This window comes from Geotrypetes seraphini, chromosome 10 (genome assembly GCF_902459505.1).
Source record: "Geotrypetes seraphini chromosome 10, aGeoSer1.1, whole genome shotgun sequence".
Taxonomy (NCBI): domain Eukaryota; kingdom Metazoa; phylum Chordata; class Amphibia; order Gymnophiona; family Dermophiidae; genus Geotrypetes; species Geotrypetes seraphini.
The window spans coordinates 131,352,255-131,372,870 of NC_047093.1; the positions used below are offsets into that span (position 1 = coordinate 131,352,255).

General features: G+C 43.5%; 3 protein-coding genes and 1 long non-coding RNA gene across 4 annotated transcripts in view; 3 read left to right on the plus strand and 1 right to left on the minus strand.

Moving 5' to 3' along the window:
- LOC117367620 (zinc finger protein 271-like) overlaps positions 1–2,143 on the plus strand; it is a 35,917-nt gene extending 33,774 nt beyond the window's left edge. The window contains exon 11 of the mRNA XM_033960353.1: positions 2,008–2,143. The gene's annotated coding sequence lies outside the window, so the exon portion shown is untranslated. The remainder of the gene's footprint in view (positions 1–2,007) is intronic.
- LOC117367672 overlaps positions 1–20,616 on the minus strand; it is a 60,809-nt gene that overhangs the window by 39,335 nt on the left and 858 nt on the right. The window contains exons 2-4 of the long non-coding RNA XR_004540814.1: positions 19,737–19,836; positions 15,102–15,241; positions 6,725–6,802 (exon numbers count right to left, since the gene is read on the minus strand). This is a non-coding gene — a long non-coding RNA (uncharacterized LOC117367672). The remainder of the gene's footprint in view (positions 1–6,724; positions 6,803–15,101; positions 15,242–19,736; positions 19,837–20,616) is intronic.
- LOC117367664 (ferritin light chain, oocyte isoform-like) lies at positions 2,094–4,873 on the plus strand. Its single transcript, XM_033960448.1, has 4 exons — positions 2,094–2,297; positions 3,815–3,961; positions 4,276–4,401; positions 4,688–4,873. Exons 1-4 carry the CDS (start codon positions 2,196–2,198, stop codon positions 4,844–4,846), a joined length of 534 nt encoding a protein of 177 aa, XP_033816339.1. The 5' UTR covers positions 2,094–2,195; the 3' UTR covers positions 4,847–4,873.
- LOC117367663 (ferritin light chain, oocyte isoform-like) lies at positions 9,866–12,489 on the plus strand. Its single transcript, XM_033960447.1, has 4 exons — positions 9,866–10,069; positions 11,369–11,515; positions 11,845–11,970; positions 12,255–12,489. The coding sequence occupies exons 1-4, from the start codon at positions 9,968–9,970 to the stop codon at positions 12,411–12,413; spliced, it is 534 nt and encodes a 177-aa protein (XP_033816338.1). The 5' UTR covers positions 9,866–9,967; the 3' UTR covers positions 12,414–12,489.

Sequence of the window (20,616 nt, forward strand, 5' to 3'; positions counted from 1 at the left end):
AGGAACTAAAGACTTGCCTAAATCTAATCTAAGCTTCAATTTCTGGGTCACTCTGTGCCCATCTAGGCTCAAGGTGACTTACAAAATCAAGTTTACTTTACATTTAGGAGTTACAACAAGGAAATATAAAGTAAGCAGTATACTATAAGGTAGTTAGTAGAGCTAAGAGATGTAGTAATCAATAGAGGAGAACATTGAGCTGTCATTAGAATTACAGCAATGCAGTTTGGAGTACAAATACAGTCGAGTTGGTGCAATTATGTTATGTCGAATTTGGGGAGGGAACTCTTGTGGTTTCTGGAAAGGTGAAACGCTGAGTATCGATGGAGTATATGTTCTCAAAAAGGAAAAGGCTTCAGTTTCTTTCAAAATCTGGGGTAGTTAAGTTCTGGCTTGATAATTATTAGATTGTTCCAGGTCTTGGTGCCAAGGTATGCGAGTAGCGAGTTAAATATCCGCTCCACCCCAACCAGTCTTCAACAGAACTTAAACCTGCCTTTGACCAGTTTTGCCAATTCACTGCACACAGCCAGGACTTAGTATTCCATTGCTATACTGCAGGAATGCAGCTTGCAAACAAAGTGTTATAAGGAGGGCACTGGAAATCATAGAACGGAGACCCCCCCCTAATACACAAACGCCCACTGTGAATCACCAAGCAGACAACTTAGAATGTGAGCCCTCTAGGTCGGTGGTCTCAAACTCGCAGCCCGGGAGCCACATGCTACCCGCCAGGTCCTATTTTGAAGCCCTCGGTATGTTTATCATAATCACAAAAGTTAAATAAAACAGCTTCTTGATCATCTGTCTCTTTAGCTATAAATGACAATATTATTATTAAGACTTAGCCAAAAGGAAAGATTTATCAACTATAAAAAGTTTTACCTCATTTAAAATTGTCATTTCTTTAATAAGACATTAACTATTTTTTTCTGGGGCCCTCCAAGTACCTAATCTAATCTAATCTAATCTAAACCTTAAGTTTATATACCGCATCATCTCCATGAGAATGGAGCTCGACACAGTTTACAAGAACTTAAAATAGTGGGTAGAGAAGAAGAAAAAGGAATTACATGAACTTATGTGTAGAAGGGGGGAGAGAAAGGGGGGGAAGGATAGAGCTACAATTTGCTGAAAAGCCAGGTTTGCAGTTGTTTGCGGAATAACTGAAGGGAGCTCAGGTTCCGCAGCGGGGTGGTGAGGTCGTTCCAAAGACCTGTGATTTTGAAGAGAAGGGATTTTCCCAGTTTGCCTGAATAGTGGATGCCGCGTGGAGAGGGGAAGGCTAGTTTAAGCCTTTGGGCAGTTCTGGAGGAGTCGGGGCTGGAGGAGTTGAAAGACAGTGGGATAAGAGGAGGCAGGATTCCGTGAATGATCTTGAAAGCCAGGCAGGAACATTTGAAATGGATTCTGGAGATTATTGGGAGCCAATGAAGTTTGGCAAGGAGTGGGGAGGCATGGTCAGACTTGCGTTTTGAGAAGATCAGTTTGGCTGCAGTATTCTGGATTAGCTGGAGTCTTAGAATACTGCAAATCTAAAATGTAGCCCTGCAAAGGGTTGGAGTTTGAGACCACTGCTCTAGGTCGACCACTTAAAGCCGACTTGAGTTCATGTTTTGGAAGGAGAAGTACTTACATCTAAAATCCCCAACTCCAGATTTCCTGACCCCACTCCCCCATACACATGCATGCATTCACTCTCTCCAGGAAGTCATCCTGAGAATGTCTTTGCTCTGTGACACTGACAACCCAGCTCACCTCAGCTTAGCAAGTTTTCTGGTTCCCCCATCATGTGATTGCAGTTTAAAATACTGCAGAGGAGAAGTGGAGCAGAAAGTTCAGAGTGTGTTGTTTTGGAAGTTGACAGCAGACAGTTTTCTTCTATTTAATTCCGGAATAACAGTATGTGTTTCTGTGTCCATATGCACCCTGTGCCCCTTTGAGCCTGTCTGCATGAGGATGTTTGCCTTTGTGCTCAGCTGTGTGTAAGTCTGATTTCTCTTTCAGGAGCTCTCATTGGATCTGTCATCAGGGAGGCAGACCATTGGTTGGAATTAAAAGTAGGCGTGGCCTCCTTGGGCTATAAAAAGAATCCAGCACGCTCTCCACTTCTAGACTGCGGGAAGTCTCGTTGAGTCTTGTTGCCCCAGTTTCTGCTGCCTTTCTGGAGGTTACTGTCTCTTTCGACCGCCACCATGAGTTCTCAGATTTGTCAGAACTTCCACCAGGAGAGTGAGGCCGGAGTTAACAGGCTGGTGAATCTGCTGCTGCAGGCATCTTATGCCTACCTGTCACTGGTAAGTGTAAAGGGGTTGTGTGTGTCTGTGTGAGGAGCAGAGTGTGCCTTTCTTTAAGGATCTACCGTTCCACCAGGATACCTGGTAGGGTAGAGAATGAGAGAGTGTGAATGTACAAAAAATCCTCCCAACACTCTTAACTAGAGCAAGGTGTACATAATTGTCTAATTCCCCTTGGTGAAAGTAGTGCTTGTAGGCCAGGGTTGGCTTATGGAAGCCTGAGCCTATCCAAAACTGTGATGCCCTTGATACGGTTGGCCGGATTCCTCAAGTTCTGCCAGCTGAGAAGGTCCTGCTTCAGCAACCCAGAGTTCTCCCTTATTTGGTGTAGCCAGTGGCAACCTTAAGGCCACTGCTCTGCTGGCTTAGTTTTTGCACAGGAAGGTAAGGGCCAGTTTATTACTGTGCACTATATGGTGGGAAGGAAGACCTGGCTACCCTCGCATCAATGTTTTGGCCTGAAGGGAGGGTGCCAGGAGCCCCTTCATTCTGGAGTTGAGGCAGAAGCTTGAGATTACATTCCTGACCTTATCTCTGGTCTCAGATACCATCTATTAAATTCATAAAAGCAAGTATCTTCCCATTTAATGAAAGGGGTAGGGTTTCCCAAAGTTGGCTTCTCATATGCCTGAACTATGGCCTCTTCTGTGCTACTTTTTAACTTTCTGGTTCAGGATACTTCAAAGGCTTTTTGGTGCATGGCTGGTATCTGATTAGTTGTATGTGATAGGTCTGGTTTAGTGACCCAGAATGTCCTCAAAGTCCTTGGTGGAAGAAGAAACACTTTCTTTTTTTTTTTTAATTTAACTTGATGCCACATGTTAAACTTTAAATCTGATTGATGGGTTGGGCATTGGAGCTGGCTTGGATGTGCCTGAGGAGAAGGAAAAGAGGTCCATCGAGCCTGGTTTCTCACCCAAGGCTCTTGACTTTGGGGATTAAATAAGCAGAGCTCACACATGCATAAGAGAAGCTTTAAGTACTGAGAACTGAGGGATTTCATTTAGGGGAAGATAGTGGGTAGGGGATGGAATTAAGGGGGGTGTAGATAAGATTGAATTAATTCATGTGGAAATTAAATTTGAAAGAATGATTTAAATTTGTATGAAATATTATTGTAATTCTTATTGTATTAAAATGTATTTTTGTATTATCCTATTGTATTGATGATTTGATTCTTTCAATAAAAATTGTTATACATAAGTACTGAGAACGTGTTGAAAATCAGACTTAACTATAGTTCTAGTCTAACCAGGTTCATTCTGTGGCATTTTTATGCTGGCCTTCTACTACCTTTAGGGAACTGGTGGACAAAATGCAAACTCTAGGTAAAAATAAAGCTATGCTTATCAACCTATACAGAATACTCCTTTCCACAATTATACTGTATAATTAATCCTTTGAGCCCTTGCTCAATACTTAGGCTGATTCCTTGTATATAGGGTGTGTTTTTGGTGGGGTGGGGTGGGGTTGGGAGGGGATCTGTTTGACTTTGCTGCTGCTCTTATCTGTTTCAGGGACATTACTTCGACAGGGATGATGTGGCCTTAGCAAAGTTTTCAAAGTTCTTTCTGAAGCAGTCCAAGGAGAAACGTGAGCAGTCGGAGCGATTCCTGAACTTCCAGAACAAGCGTGGGGGGCTTGTAGTCCTGCAGGACGTGAAGGTAAAAAGAGGGGCTTCACCCAGCCACTGTACCCCCCTCTGACACAATTATCCCTTGATCTTTCAGGCAAGATGGGTATTGATATCTTGGCTCTTCACTCCTGCTTGCAGGAACTTTTAACCATTGATGGCTTGGTTATAGATTTCTTTTTCTGCCATTTAAAGATGGCAAGTGTTCCACATGTTCTCCTAGTCTGTCATAAACTTGTCTGGCTGAATATTTTATATCTCAGTCACTAACTTGCTCGGTAATCTGTCCTGCAATATAAAAAACAGTTTCCTGGGCTGGTATTTACCCTGTACCCTGTATTTCAGAAGCCAGAATCTGATGAGTGGGGGAATGGGACCCAGGCCATGGAGTTTGCCTTAAAACTGGAGAAGACTCTGAACCAGGCTCTGCTAGACTTGCACAAGACTGCCATGGACCATATTGATCCCCATGTATGTATAAGTAACTTTGGGGGGGTGTCTACTACATAGTTATCTGTGGTGGTAATATTGAGCTCCCTCTGGCTATAAACAGACCAGTTAGCTGCTTTACAATACACACCAGAATGTAGCAGCTAACTTAGTGTGTGTGTGTGGGGAGTGGGTTAGTACTAATTCCTGTGACCTAATACATTTACTAGGCTTGCTGTCTCCTTAGTCAAGAGCTACAGAATGACTTGGACTCTTGGTATAGCATATTTCAAATACTGTAGTAATGTCTGATCTCATTTCTGGACAGATGTGTGACTTCCTGGAGTCCTGCTTCCTGGAGGAAGAGGTGAAGCTCATCAAGAGGCTGGGCGACCACCTGACCAACCTGAAGAGGCTGAAGGCATCAGAAGTGGGCATGGGAGAGTACCTCTTTGATAAACTGACCCTGGGTGAAGGTGACAGCTAGGCAGTTACTCCAAGTGGAGCTGTAATATTGTATATTTTTTTTTTTGTGATAAACAAAATAAAAAAAAATTTTCTTCTCACTGGCTTTCATTCTCTGATGTGAGTGGAGGCTTCCCTTAATTTTCTTCTAGATTAGAGGGAACATGTTCCACAGCAGGATTCTTCCATTCAGATTTGGCTGAATTTGTGCAGGGCCAGCTCTAGGCAAGGCAATTAAGAAGGCTTCCTAAATTCACCTACAGAACTGGGCCAAACTTCAGGAAGAGAACTGTCTTCTGCTGCAGTTCCAAAACTCGAGGCAAGGCGCAGAGACTAGACTAGGGGTCTCAAAGTCCCTCGAGGGCCACAATCCAGTCGGTTTTTCAGGATTTCCCCAATGAATATGCATGAGATCTATGTGCATGCACTGCTTTCAATGCATATTCATTGGGGAAATCCTGAAAATCCAACTGGATTGCAGCCCTCAAGGAGGGACTGTGAGATCCCTGGACTAGATGGTACAGAGTAAAGACACTAATCCTTCATGAGATACTTATCTGAGCAGCAGGGAACAAATGGTTCAGGTGTTTCTGTATATTTCTAGCTATAATTGCAACAACCACAAATGTGTTTGACTTAATTTTTTTATAATGGTATTCTTCATCCAGTATTGAGTTCTACTATTCTCGGTAGAAGGTACCACTACATTAACTTAAGGCTCTTTTACAAAGGTTTAGCATATACTAAAACACCCCTAAGGTATATAATAGGCTTTTTAGTCCTTAGTGAAAAAAGTCTACCTAAAGATGGTGCCTTTATCAGTGCACCTAGCTTTTAGGCTAGGACAGGTGGGCAACTCTGGTCATCAAGGGCCGGAATCTGGTTGGGTTTTCAGGATATCCCCAACAAATATGCATTGAAAGCAGTGCATGCAAATAGATCTCACGCATATTCATTGGGGAAATCCTGAAAACGCAACTGGAGTCCAGACCTCGAGGACTGGAGTTGCCCACCCCTGCTTTAGATCCAACCAATATCAGGGGTCCCAAAAGTCCCTCCTTGAGGGTCGAATCCAGTCGGGTTTTCAGGATTTCCCCAATGAATATGCATGAGATCTATGTGCACGCACTGCTTTCAATGCATATTCATTGGGGAAAATCCGACTGGATTGTGGCCCTCGAGGAAGGACTTTGAGATCCCTGGTCTATTAGGTTTGGGGGGAGTTTTGGAAGGCTCATCATAAATTATAAGGGGGTTAGGATGAGATGTACATCTGGCACCCTTTATGTAAAGTTCACAGCAGTACTTTCTAAGGTGTCCTGCTGCTCTGTTGGCATGTCTATGTGGCCAGTCCATCATAAAGGTGGCCACACTAAAGTCCAAATGGTCTGGATTTGGATGTTTTCCACATTTGGTCGAAAATGGGATATAAAGTTGGATCAGAGGTTGGAATGAGATAAAAGCCATTGAACATTTCCAGGCAAAATCCCATCAGGACTCTGCCCAGATAGGAAGCATGTGACCAGCCAAAACTAGATGATATCATCCGACTTAGAAAGAAACCAATTTTGAAACTGTTCTTGGTAGTATAAAGAAATAGAAAAAACAAAGAAAATAAGGTGATATCTTTTTCATTGGACTAACTCAATGCATTTTATGAAGAGCTTTTGAAGGTAACCCTTCTTTAGATTAGAAATAAGCAAATGTTGACAAGTATCAGTATATATAAGGAAAGCATTTCAGGGATAGGAAGAGGGATGGGTGGGTAGGTGACTGGTAGGTCCTGTCAGGTAGGTGACTGGTGAGAACACTAAAAAGAAACTTAAAGACAATCCAAGAACATAAAATCTTTGAAATAAAAATTATAAGGTATTTTGACGCCTACCAATAATTCACTTACATGCGGGTTGTGGCAGCACTTCAGCGTGGGCCTGTGCTGGGAGGCCTCATACCATGCTGGTTTCCTCTTTCTCCCAACCTGGATAAAGATAGGGAAGGAAAGATGAGATGTCAGGACTGGAGGAGGGAAGGGGGTACCTGAAATCTTAGCTCTGTTCCCCTTCGCTTCACACAGGGCCGTAGCAAGCCATACCTGCTCCTACCACCCCCCCCCCCACGCAGAATGCCTTCATATTTCCCTCCTGCCTTACCCAAACACACAATGCAGTATCTCCATCCGTCACGCCTCTCCAAACTCCTCACCCGCAGGCAAAAGTCGTCGCTCAGCAACACTCCGCAGAGCCTCTCACTCAAGCACATCCAGGCCCTGACAACCCAGGAAGAGGAAGTGCGCATCAAAGGGGGTGGGACTCATCAATGCCCGTAACACGCCCGAGCAGGAGGCTCCACGGAGCACTGCTGCGCCCACAGAACATGGTCCCTCACCCACAAATGGAAGTCTCGAAGAGAAGGAGACCCTTGGAGAGAGTAGGCAGGAAAAGGATAGGCAGAGGCTCCGCACTGTGTGCCCTAGGGGGAAGGGACAGCAGGGAGGCCCAGTTTTAGCACTCCCACCTCTCTTGCTACGGCCCTGTCTTCACAGTGCTGCATGAACTAAAGACTTGCCTAAATCTAATCTAAGCTTCAATTTCTGGGTCACTCTGTGCCCATCTAGGCTCAAGGTGACTTACAAAATCAAGTTTACTTTACATTTAGGAGTTACAACAAGGAAATATAAAGTAAGCAGTATACTATAAGGTAGTTAGTAGAGCTAAGAGATGTAGTAATCAGTAGAGGAGAACATTGAGCTGTCATTAGAATTACAGCAATGCAGTTTGGAGTACAAATACAGTCGAGTTGGTGCAATTATGTTATGTCGAATTTGGGGAGGGAACTCTTGTGGTTTCTGGAAAGGTGAAACGCTGAGTATCGATGGAGTATATGTTCTCAAAAAGGAAAAAGGCTTCAGTTTCTTTCAAAATCTGGGGTAGTTAAGTTCTGGTTTGATAATTATTAGAAGATCGTTTCAGGTCTTGGTGCCAAGGTATGCGAGTAGCGAGTTAAATATCCGCTCCACCCCAACAAGTTTTCAACAGAACTTAAACCTGCCTTTGACCAGTTTTGCCAATTCACTGCACACAGCCAGGACTTAGTATTCCATTGCTATACTGCAGGAATGCAGCTTGTAAACAAAGTGTTATAAGGGGGGGCACTGGAAATCATAGAACGGAGACCCCCCCTAATACACAAACGCCCACTGTGAATCACCAAGCAGACAACTTAGAATGTGAGCCCTCTAGGTCAGTGGTCTCAAACTCGCAGCCCGGGAGCCACATGCTACCCGCCAGGTCCTATTTTGAGGTCCTGGGTATGTTTATCATAATCACAAAAGTAAAATAAAACAGTTTCTTGATCATATGTCTCTTTAGCTATAAATGACAATATTATTATTAAGACTTAGCCAAAAGGAAAGATTTTATTCAAGTTTTTTTTATTCAAATTATTTGATGAAACGCTTTTCAAATTACAAAGCGTTTTACAAAAATAAAAATGAGATTTTAAAGAAATCACTGATACATAATATTTATAACTAGACCAACAGGGGTAATTAAACTTGAGAAACAATAGGAATGGAGGGAGAAATACAATTTTTCAAGAAAAGTACATAAAAGGGAAGTACATTGGGAGGGTAAGAGAAAGTAGAAAGTGGATGTGAGAGATCGAAAGAGAAAAATACTAGTGAACTGGTTTCATGAATGAGAAAAATCATAAGATGTTATCTCATGATAGACTTAGTAAATTCAGTTGAAGGCTTCTTTGAAAAGAAGACACTTTAAACTACTCTTGAATTTCTGCAAATCTTGTTCAAGTCTCATGAACAAAGGGAGACTATAAAAAGTTTAACCTCATTTAAAATTGTCATTTCTTTAATAAGACATTAACTATTTTTTTCTGGGGCCCTCCAAGTACCTAATCTAATCTAATCTAAACCTTAAGTTTATATACTGCATCATCTCCATGAGAATGGAGCTCGACACGGTTTACAAGAACTTAAAATAGTGGGTAGAGAAGAAGAAAAAGGATTACATGAACTTATGTGTAGAAGGGGGGAGAGAAAGGGGGGGAAGGATAGAGCTACAATTTGCTGAAAAGCCAGGTTTTCAGTTGTTTGCGGAATAACTGAAGGGAGCTCAGGTTCCGCAGCGGGGTGGTGAGGTCGTTCCAAAGACCTGTGATTTTGAAGAGAAGGGATTTCCCCAGTTTGCCTGAATAGTGAATGCCGCGTGGAGAGGGGAAGGCTAGTTTAAGCCTTTGGGCAGTTCTGGAGGAGTCGGGACTGGAGGAGTTGAAAGACAGTGGGATGAGGCAGGATTCCGTGAATGATCTTGAAAGCCAGGCAGGAACATTTGAAATGGATTCTGGAGATTATTGGGAGCCAATGAAGTTTGGCAAGGAGTGGGGAGGCATGGTCAGACTTGCGTTTTGAGAAGATCAGTTTGGCTGCAGTATTCTGGATTAGCTGGAGTCTTAGAATACTACAAATCTAAAATGTAGCCCTGCAAAGGGTTGGAGTTTGAGACCACTGCTCTAGGTCGACCACTTAAAGCCGACTTGAGTTCAGGTTTTGGAAGGAGAAGTACTTACATCTAAAATCCCCAACTCCAGATTTCCTGACCCCACTCTCCCATACACATGCATGCATTCACTCTCTCCAGGAAGTCATCCTGAGACTGTCTTTGCTCTGTGACACTGACAACCCAGCTCACCTCAGCTTAGCAAGTTTTCTGGTTCCCCCATCAGGTGTTTGCAGTTTAAAATACTGCAGAGGAGAAGTGGAGCAGAAAGTTCAGAGTGTGTTGTTTTGGAAGTTGACAGCAGACAGTTTTCTTCTATTTAATTCCGGAATAACAGTATGTGTTTCTGTGTCCATATGCACCCTGTGCCCCTTTGAGTCTGTCTGCATGAGGATGTTTGCCTTTGTGCTCAGCTGTGTGTAAGTCTGATTTCTCTTTCAGGAGCTCTCATTGGATCTGCCATCAGGGAGGCAGACCATTGGTTGGAATTAAAAGTAGGCGTGGCCTCCTTGGGCTATAAAAAGAATCCAGCACGCTCTCCACTTCTAGACTGCGGGAAGTCTCGTTGAGTCTTGTTGCCCCAGTTTCTGCTGCCTTTCTGGAGGTTACTGTCTCTTTCGACCGCCACCATGAGTTCTCAGATTTGTCAGAACTTCCACCAGGAGAGTGAGGCCGGAGTTAACAGGCTGGTGAATCTGCTGCTGCAGGCATCTTATGCCTACCTGTCACTGGTAAGTGTAAAGGGGTTGTGTGTGTCTGTGTGAGGAGCAGAGTGTGCCTTTCTTTAAGGATCTACCATTCCACCAGGATACCTGGTAGGGTAGAGAATGAGAGAGTGTGAATGTACAAAAAATCCTCCCAACACTCTTAACTAGAGCAAGGTGTACATAATTGTCTAATTCCCCTTGGTGAAAGTAGTGTTTGTAGGCTAGGGTTGGCTTATGGAAGCCTGAGCCTACCCAAAACTGTGATGCCCTTGATACGGTTGGCCGGATTCCTCAAGTTCTGCCAGCTGAGAAGGTCCTGCTTCAGCAACCCAGAGTTCTCCCTTATTTGGTGTAGCCAGTGGCAACCTTAAGGCCACTGCTCTGCTGGCTTAGTTTTTGCACAGGAAGGTAAGGGCCAGTTTATTACTGTGCACTATATGGTGGGAAGGAAGACCTGGCTACCCTCGCATCAATGTTTTGGCCTGAAGGGAGGGTGCCAGGAGCCCCTTCATTCTGGAGTTGAGGCAGAAGCTTGAGATTACATTCATTACCTTATCTCTGGTATCATTAGATACCAATTATCAAATTCATTAAAGCAAGTGTCTCTTTCCATTTAATGAAAGGAGCTAGAGTTTCCAGCAGTTAGTGTCTCATATGCCTTGAACTATGGACTCTTCTGTGCTACTTCATAACCTTCAGGTTCAGGATACTTGAAAGGCTTTTGTTGGTGCATGGCTGGTATTTGATTAACTTTATGTGGTATGGGTCTAGTTTAGTGACCCAGAACGTCCTCAAAGTCCTTGGTGGAAGAAGGAACACTCTTCTTAACTTGATGCCACATGTTAAACTTTAAATCTGATTAATGGGTTGGGCATTGGAGCTGGCTTGGATGTGCCTGAGGAGAAGGAAAAGAGGTCCATCAGGCCTGGTTTCTCACCCAAGGCTCTTGACTTTGGGGATTAAATAAGCAGAGCTCACACATGCATAAGAGAAGCTTTAAGTACTGAAAACGTGTTGAAGATTAGACTTGACTATAGTTCTAGTCTAACCGGGTTCATTCTGTGGCATTTTTATGCTAGCCTTCCATTACCTTTAGGGAACTGGCGGACAAAATGCAAACTAGGTAAAAATAAAGCTATGCTTATTAACCTATACAGTATACTCCTTTCCACAAGTATACTGTATAATTAATCCTTTGAGCCCTTGCTCAATACTTAGGCTGATTCCTTGTATATAGGGTGTGTTTTTGTTGGGGTGGGGTGGGGAGGGGGTCCAGCTGTCCTGGGATCTGTTTGACTTTGCTGCTGCTCTTATCTGTTTCAGGGACATTACTTCGACAGGGATGATGTGGCCTTAGCAAAGTTTTCAAAGTTCTTTCTGAAGCAGTCCAAGGAGAAACGTGAGCAGTCGGAGCGATTCCTGAACTTCCAGAACAAGCGTGGGGGGCTTGTAGTCCTGCAGGACGTGAAGGTAAAAAAGGGGCTTCACCCAGCCACTGTACCCCCCTCTGACACAATTATCCCTTGATCTTTCAGGCAAGATGGGTATTGATATCTTGGCTCTGCACTCCTGCTTGCAGGAACTTTTAACCATTGATGGCTTGGTTATAGATTTCTTTTTCTGCCTAGTGAATAATATACTATTTAAAGATGGCAAGTGTTCCACATGTTCTCCTAGTCTGTCATAAACTTGTCTGGCTGAATATTTTATATCTCAGTCACTAACTTGCTCGGTAATCTGTCCTGCAATATAAAAAACAGTTTCCTGGGCTGGTATTTACCCTGTACCCTGTGTTTCAGAAGCCAGAATCTGATGAGTGGGGGAATGGGACCCAGGCCATGGAGTTTGCCTTAAAACTGGAGAAGACTCTGAACCAGGCTCTGCTAGACTTGCACAAGACTGCCATGGACCATATTGATCCCCATGTATGTATAAGTAACTTTGGGGGGTGTCTACTACATAGTTATCTGTGGTGGTAATATTGAGCTCCCTCTGGCTATAAACAGACCAGTTAGTTGCTTTACAATACACACCAGAATGTAGCAGCTAACTTAGTGTGTGTGTGTGGGGAGTGGGTTAGTACTAATTCCTGTGACCTAATACATTTACTAGGCTTGCTGTCTCCTTAGTCAAGAGCTACAGAATGACTGGGCTCTTGGTATAGCATATTTCAAATACTGTAGTAATGTCTGATCTCATTTCTGGACAGATGTGTGACTTCCTGGAGTCCTGCTTCCTGGAGGAAGAGGTGAAGCTCATCAAGAGGCTGGGAGACCACCTGACCAACCTGAAGAGGCTGAAGGCATCAGAAGTGGGCATGGGAGAGTACCTCTTTGATAAACTGACCCTGGGTGAAGGTGACAGCTAGGCAGTTACTCCAAGTGGAGCTGTAATCTGTATATTTTTTTTTTTGTGATAAACAAAATAAAAAAAAATTTTCTTCTCACTGGCTTTCATTCTCTGATGTGAGTGGAGGCTTTCCTCAATTTTCTTCTAGATTAGAGGGAACATGTTCCACAGCAGGATTCTTCCATTCAGATTTGGCTGAATTTGTGCAGGGCCAGCTCTAGGCAAGGCAATTAAGAAGGCTTCCTAAATTCACCTACAGAACTGGGCCAAACTTGAGGAAGAGAACTGTCTTCTGCTGCAGTTCCAAAACTCGAGGCAGGGCGCAGAGACTAGATCAGGGGTCTCACAGTCCCTCCTTGAGGGCCGCAATAGTCGGGTTTTCAGGATTTCCCCAATGAATATTCATGAGATCCATGTGCATGCACTGCTTTCAATGCATATTCATTGGGGAAATACTGAAAACCCGACTGGATAGCGGCCCTCAAGGAGGGACTTTGAGATCCCTGGACTAGATGGTACAGAGGAAAGACACTAATCCTTCATGAGATACTTCTCTGAGCAGCAGGGAACAAATGGTTCAGGTGTTTCTGTATATTTCTAGCTATAATTGCAACAACCACAAATGTGTTTGACTTAATTTTTTTATAATGGTATTCTTCATCCAGTATTGAGTTCTACTATTCGCAGTAGAAGGTACCACTACATTAACTTAAGGCTCTTTTACAAAGGTTTAGCATATACTAAAACACCCCTAAGGTATATAATAGGCTTTTTAGTCCTTAGTGAAAAAAAGTCTAACTAAAAATGGTGCCTATCAGTGCACCTAGCTTTTAGGCTAGGACAGGTGGGCAACTCTGGTCCTCAAGGGCCGGAATCTGGTTGGGTTTTCAGGATTTCCCCAACAAATATGCATTGAAAGCAGTGCATGCAAATAGATCTCATGCATATTCATTGGACCTTGAGGACCAGATTGCTCACCCCTGGACTAGGATGCACCTAAATCTTGAGCATTTAAGCATGATTCTATACAGTATATCTAACAACGCTCGGAATTATTAGAAAGGGCATGGTAAACAAGACTAAGAATATTATACCTCTATCGCTCAATGGTGAGACCTCACCTTGAGTGTGATATTCAGATATCTTATCTGAAAAGATATAGCGGCACTAGGAAAGGTTCAAAGAGCAACCAAGATAAAATGGATTGAACTCCTCTTGTATGAGGAAAGACTAGAAGTTAGGGCTCCTCAGCTTGGAAAAGAGAGCTGAGGGGAGTTATAGTTGAAGTCTACAAAATCTGGAGTGGTATAGAATGGGTACAAGTGGATAGTTTGTTTTTTTTTTGTTTTGTTTTTTTGTGGGGGTTTTTTTTACACTACATCAAGATTTACAAATACTAGGAGATATTCAAATGAAATTACAGAGTAATACTTTTAAAACCAATAGGAGGAAAATTTTTTAACTCAGAATAGTTAAGCTCTAGAATGAGTCTGCCAGAGGGTGTTGCAAGAGCAGCTTATGTAGCTATCTTAAAGTTTAACATATAGCCTTACTGGGTCAGACCAATGGTCCATCATGCCCAGTAGCCCATTTTCATGGTGGCCAATCCAAGAGTGTAAACATTCCATGCTACCCGATGCAGGGCAAGCAGTGGCTTATCCCATGTCCCAATGGCAGAGTATTGGGACAGGAAACTGTCCAAACATTTCTTAAACCAGTTCCTAGAGGAGAAGTACATACTCTGCCATTGAGACAGACTATGGACTTAACCACCGCTTGCCATGGAGTGGTAGCATGGAATACTGCTATTAATTGGGTTTTTGCCAGGTCCTTGTGACTTGGCCTCCATTAAGATGGGATACTGGGCTGGATGGACCATTGGTATGACCAGTAAGCCTTATGTTCTTATTGCTGTGTACTGAGCTTCAGGGTTTTCTGCCTTGTAACTTAAATAACCTTAGTCATTCAAGCAAGGATTTGTGTTGGGTTGATAGCAGCAGATTTCCTGAGGCAATTAGCTCAGGAGTGTCAAACTCAATCACATAAGGGGCTGAAATCTAAAACATAGGCAAATCGCAGGCTGAATTTTTTTTATTAAGATACTTGGGGGGAGGGTTGGGAGTCCTTTTTTTATTAAGGTACACTAAGCAATTGTTTGCTAAATGTGCACCTTAATAAAAGGACCCCCTTAGTCTTAGTAGTAGAAGTATAGGGTTATAATTTCTCTTAACCCACGCTGGCTCTATGACAAAATAAGACTTTTCCTCTTTAGGTCATAGTTCACGCCTGCTGTCTGACAGGATATATATTTCAAATCTGACATATTGTAATCAGAACAGTTATTTTTTTCTACCTTTTTGTTGTCTGGTCATTATTCAAATCTTGTTTCCCTTCCTCTTTCTTTCATGCTGTCTTCCTTTTGTTACACTTAGTGATGTCACATCCTGCTCTTGCTCCTGCTCACCATACCTAGACATAGTAACTGCACCAACTGTAAAGCTCTGTTTACTCATCTGTTCCCCTATTCCTGACTCTCTCCAAACAGCTCAATCATTTGTCCTCTTTCCCCCTCCTTCATTCAATTGTCTTCTCTACAGAGAACTTTTTTTTTTTCTTACCCCCACCTCTCCCCCCCAGTCCCATCAAATACTAGCATCCCCAATCCCTGTAGTGAGGTTTCAATGGTATTTAAAAAAAAAATCCTTACCACAGTATTTGCAAAACAGTTTTCTAGTCCTTGAAAACTAAAGTCACCGTTCATGAAAACCTTTTTGCTGTCCGATGCCATTTTCTCTCTTCACAGTCTGAACTAAGGTTCTTCTTGGTCACCATTTTGATCACTACCCTCTGTGATGTAAACAAAATAAAGTCTAGTCTCAGAGTTATATACCGGGTCATCTCCCAACGGAGCTCGACTTGGTTCACAGACAATTAAAGACCAGAGTACGTAAGAGAGAATTGCAGTGCTATCAATTTGGGCCTGTAGGTAAACTATTTAGGTACTGTATTGTGTAAACAGCAAAGTTTTTAGGACTTTATGAATTGTTGTAAAGTCCTAAAGCAACCTGCAGAGGCTTGCTGGTCGGCCGTAGCGAACCTAGCAGGCTGCTGTCGGCTGCCACAGCATGTTTCCTCTGATGTACAGGATTGTGGCAGAGGGAACATGCTAGGATCGCTACAGCCAACTAGTGATCCTCTGCAGGCTGCTTGTACCTGGCGGTAGGCCAGCTTAAATTGAAAATTTGGAAGTGCCCGGTGGGCCAAATTTGACATGTTTGATCTAGCGCAGGGGTAGGGAACTCCAGTCAGGTTTTCAGGATTTTCCCAATGAATATGCATTGACAGCAGTGCATGCAAATAGATCTCCTGCATATTCATTGGGGAAATCCTGAAAACCTGACTGGAATACGGCTCTCGAGGACCGGAGTTCCCTGTCCTGGAAGACCACCAGGCCAATCGGGTTTTCAGGCTAGCCCTACTGAATATGCATTGAGCAGATTTGCATGCCTGTCACTTCCATTATATGCAAAACACTCTCATGCATATTCATTAGGGCTAGCCTGAAAACCCGATTGGCTTAGTGATCCTCCAGGACAGGGTTGGGAACCACTGGCTTAGTGGAATTAGAGCTAATGGTCTGAACTCGGGCTCTAGTCACTTAGCTGGCAATAGTGAAGTTGGTTTTCTAGGATCCATTAGAATAGCTGTGCTGCCTCTTCATAGTTTGTTCCTGGTAATGGAAGGGTGGTGAACTTGAAAGTTGTGTGGTTAATGAAGGAAAAAAAATCCTACTTCAGCCCATTCAGTCAGAGATTACCTTTTAGCCAACAGTTTTCATCATTTTGTATCTGCTTAACATGATATCTGAAAATACTCCTATAAGTAATTTGTGCTGCCTTATACTAGTTTATGACATGGCTCAAAGATGTATTAACGTTCACTTCATGGAACTATAATGTTGCAGTCATCCTGCCATGATGTGTGCAATGCATTGTGGGTAATCTTGTGCAGGCTGCAGCCACTCTTGCATACCTGTTAGCTTCATGGCTAGCGGTCACTTCTCTTGTAAAGACCACCCTTCTCTTTCTCAACTGGGCTTGGGTCTTTTGTCTCCATGATCACATCTACCTTTGCCCTGATGGGTCAGCAAGGCCATAACCTCTTCTTTGTATCATGTTAGCAAGCTCAGTCCCTATTGGTCTTGTCTCTTTACCCCAAGCCCTATGCGTGTTTTGGACCTTTTGTCCCTATGAGTTAGTCACACTAATCTCTTCCCCCCCCCCCCCCTGTCTAAGGAGCACGTCTTTTTACCTTGAGCAATCTGACCCCACACTTGCATGATTCAGCCTCTCATTTCTGGAAATTGGAATAGTTTAATCGAAGCCCCTGAGCCAGGTCCCTTACGAAGATATTAAATAGGATCAGACCCAAGACCGAGCCCTGCGGCACTCCACTGATCACTTGACGTTTTGGAGAGAGTACCGTTCACCACCACCCTCTGAAGTCAGAGGTAGACTTCAGAGGGTGGTGGTGAACGGTACTCTCTCCGAAACGTCGGAAGTGATCCGTGGAGAGCTGCAGGGCTCGGTCTTAGGCCCGATCATATTTAATAATCTTCATAAGGGGCTTCGAGGTAAAATTACATTCGCCAATGACACCAAACTATGCAACATAGTAGGCAAAAGCACAGTGCCCGACTGTATGACGCAGGACCTACTCTAACTGGAACATTGGTCCTCAACTTGGCAACTAAGTCTTAATGCCAAAAAGTGTAAGGTCATGCACCTTGGCAGCAGAAATCCATGCAGAACTTATACCCTAAATAGTGAGACCTTAGCAAGAACTGCAGCAGAACGAGCCTTGGGAGTGATCATTAGTGAAGACATGAAGACTGCCAATCAAGTGGAGAAAGCTTCATCCAAGGCTAGACAAATGATGGGTTGTATCCGAAGACGTTTCGTCAGCCGGAAGCCCGAAGTTATAATACCGTTATACAGATCCATGATGAGACCTCATCTGGAATATTGTGTACAATTCTGGAGACCACATTATCAAAAGGATGTGCTTAGAATTGAGTCGGTTCAACGAATGGCCACCAGGATGGTCTCAGGACGGCTGGGTAAGTTGCAGCTGTACTCACTCGAGGAATGTAGGGAGAGGGGAGACATGATTGAGATGTTCAAATATGTCACGGGCCGTATTGAGGTGGAAGAGGAAATCTTTTTTCTTAAAGGACCTACGGCAAAAAGAGGACAGCTGTTGAAACTCAGGGGTGGGAGATTGCATAGTGACACCAGGAAGTATTTCTTCACTGAAGGGTGGAATGGTCTTCCTCTGCAGGTAATTGAGGCCAGCAGCGTGCTGGATTTTAAGAGAAAATGGGATAAGCATGTGGGATCACTTCAAGGAAGAAATTAGGGGGGTGGGTCATTGGAGTGGGCAGACTTGTTGCGCCATGGCCCTTTTTGCCGTCATCTTCTATGTTTACCTAATTACTCCCTCATATCTGCCACATCCTTTTGCTCTCAACTTTCACTTCCTGCTGCAACATTCAGGACAATGGTGTCTCTTACATTGGGGGCAGTGAACACTGAAAAGTCAGTGTGCTAAGGTTATAGTATGGGGCTCATAATTGAAACTGAAATAACATCTAGAAACCCGCCCAAGTGATCTATAAGCCAGGTCGTCCAAGTGTCGATAATCGAAACGGCTTTTTAGACGTATCCAGGGACTTTTTAGGCCTCTGAAACCTGCTGCGCACCCACTGAAAGGGGTGTTTGTGGAGGAATGGTTAGGACGGGATGTGAGCCGATCTAGAGTTAGTCGGCCTGCAGGGATAATCGAAGGTTTAACAAGACTTCCTGGATGGAACTTATGCGTTGTGAGTTAGACAGTGTAAAAACAGGTATGTGCCCAAAAGGTAGCCAAAGTGACCAGATAACTACTGCAGGGATAAAGTAAAGACCCCCCACACACACACACACACACCCACCCATGTGCACTGACCCTGTTGCAACCCCACAAAGTTCAAAATAAAAATGTACATACTTACCTCTGGAATATCAGCACCTGGTATAGGAAAGCCTAGTACAGCTGCATAGATTTGGCTTAAGTAGCCCAGCAGGTGGGCTAGTGAGCCATAGAGAGGAGGACCCAGACCCATAAGCCACTCTAACCACTACATTCATGGTGTAAAATGTAAGCCCCCCCAAAAACACCTTACTGTACTGCCATATAGGTGCCACCTGAAGCCATAAGGGCTATTGAGTTATAGACAGGCGGGTTTGGGGGAGGGTTCACCGTAACCTATAAGGGAGTTATGGTGAGATGTTTGTGACACCCTATTTGTGAAGTTCACAGCAGTGCCCTGTAAGATACCCCCACTACTCTGTTGCCATGTCTGGGTGGCCGGTCTATCACAATACTGGCCCCTCCCATGTCCAAAAGGTCTTGTTCTGGATGGTTGAGACTTGGACGAGTTTTTGGCTGAGAATGTGGTATAAAGACAGACGTAGTGGCAGCCTGGACCTACAGATAGATATTCAAAAGAAAATATTTTGGATGTACTTTTATAGACATTTTGCTGCTGCCAACTTTGGGTAATCAGCACAAGCTTCCAGTGCAGGTGATCGAGGCAGACAGCGTGCCAGACTTTAAGAATAAATGGGATCCCTACGAGGGTCAAGATAAGGAAATTAGGTCATTAGGGCATAGACAGGGGGTGGGTAAGCAGAGTGGGCAGACTTGATGGGCTGTAGCCCTTTTCTGCCGTCATCTTCTATGTTTCTATGTCCAAATCAGACTTAAAAGTATCTTTTGATTCTGCCCTGCCACGTCCACCTAAGAATCAGGAACCAGAAGAGTATGCTATGAGACCAAAATAGGAATGGGGTTTCTAGCTACTGTTCTCTCCCCTCTGTTTAGTACTGCGGAGCCTTCATTTTGATTTTTTTTTTTTTTAATTCTTTATTCATTTTCAAAATTTCATTAAGTGTTAAATATACTCCTTCACAATAATAATAAATATATCACTTACAATCATTGGTACATTACATAAATTCTTATCCCTTCCCCATCCCTCCCAACCATAGATTCCATTATCATATAAAATATGTAATAATTAAATATCCCCTTCCCTACACCTTAAACTGATAAATATAAGGGAAACAATTTCAACTAATCCGTACAATATTTTGTTAATGGATTCCACACATCCTGAAATTTCTTAAAATATCCCCGTTGTAATGCAATAAATCTTTCCGTTTTATAGATATGGCATAAAGAGTTCCACCAAAAGTTATAATTCATTTTGATTTTTTTCCCCCTTCCACTACACACTTACGTCACAGCTTGCTCATCTGTGTCTCTATCCTGTGTTTCTTCCCGGCTCTTATCCCTTGTAGAAATGCAGGAATGCATTGGGCGACTGAGTAGCCATGTGCCTATACAAATGTAAAGTGATACGCATTGGAAGAATAAGCCAAATTTATAGCTATATGCTTTAATGATCCATACCAGTTGCCACCAAGGAAAAAGAGCAGGTGTCAATTTGGAGAATGCATTAACCTTCTTACCTGTAAGATTGTGGCTGAAAAAGCAATGTTGGAGTCACTGAAAGAGAATAAAATAATCTCTTAATGCAGTACTCCATGGTGTGTGTGATTAACTTAACTACGGTATGAGGGGGTGCTGCTAAAATCCTTAGCTTTATAAAGAAAACAAGCAACAGGATTGAAAAAATGTATTTACATATTTGCCACTGAGCTCCACCCACTAATAAATTTTCAAAATACAAACAAGCAAAACCCTTCTCCCGCCCTCAAGCCCAGTCCTTAGCCGAGAACCCCTTGCACCCTCCCTTCCTTACCCAAAGCGCAGCCAGTCAGCAGTCCCAAAACAGGCTGCTGCTCATGATCAGCCCTGGCGCATCAGAGGACAGGCCCTACCTGAGCAGTGTGTATAAGAAAGATGTGCTTCGAGCCAAGTCGGTCCAGCGGAGGGCCACTAGGATGGTCTCCGGACTCAAGGGTCTCTCATACGAAGAAAGACTGGGCAAACTGCAGCTCTATACTCTAGAGGAGCGCAGGGAAAGGGGTGACATGATTGAGACTTTTAAGTACGTCACAGGTCATGTCGAGGTGGAAAACGACATATTCGTTCCCAAGGGACCCTCGTCACAAGGGGGCACCCGCTCAAACTCAGAGGAGGGAAATTTAGCGGTG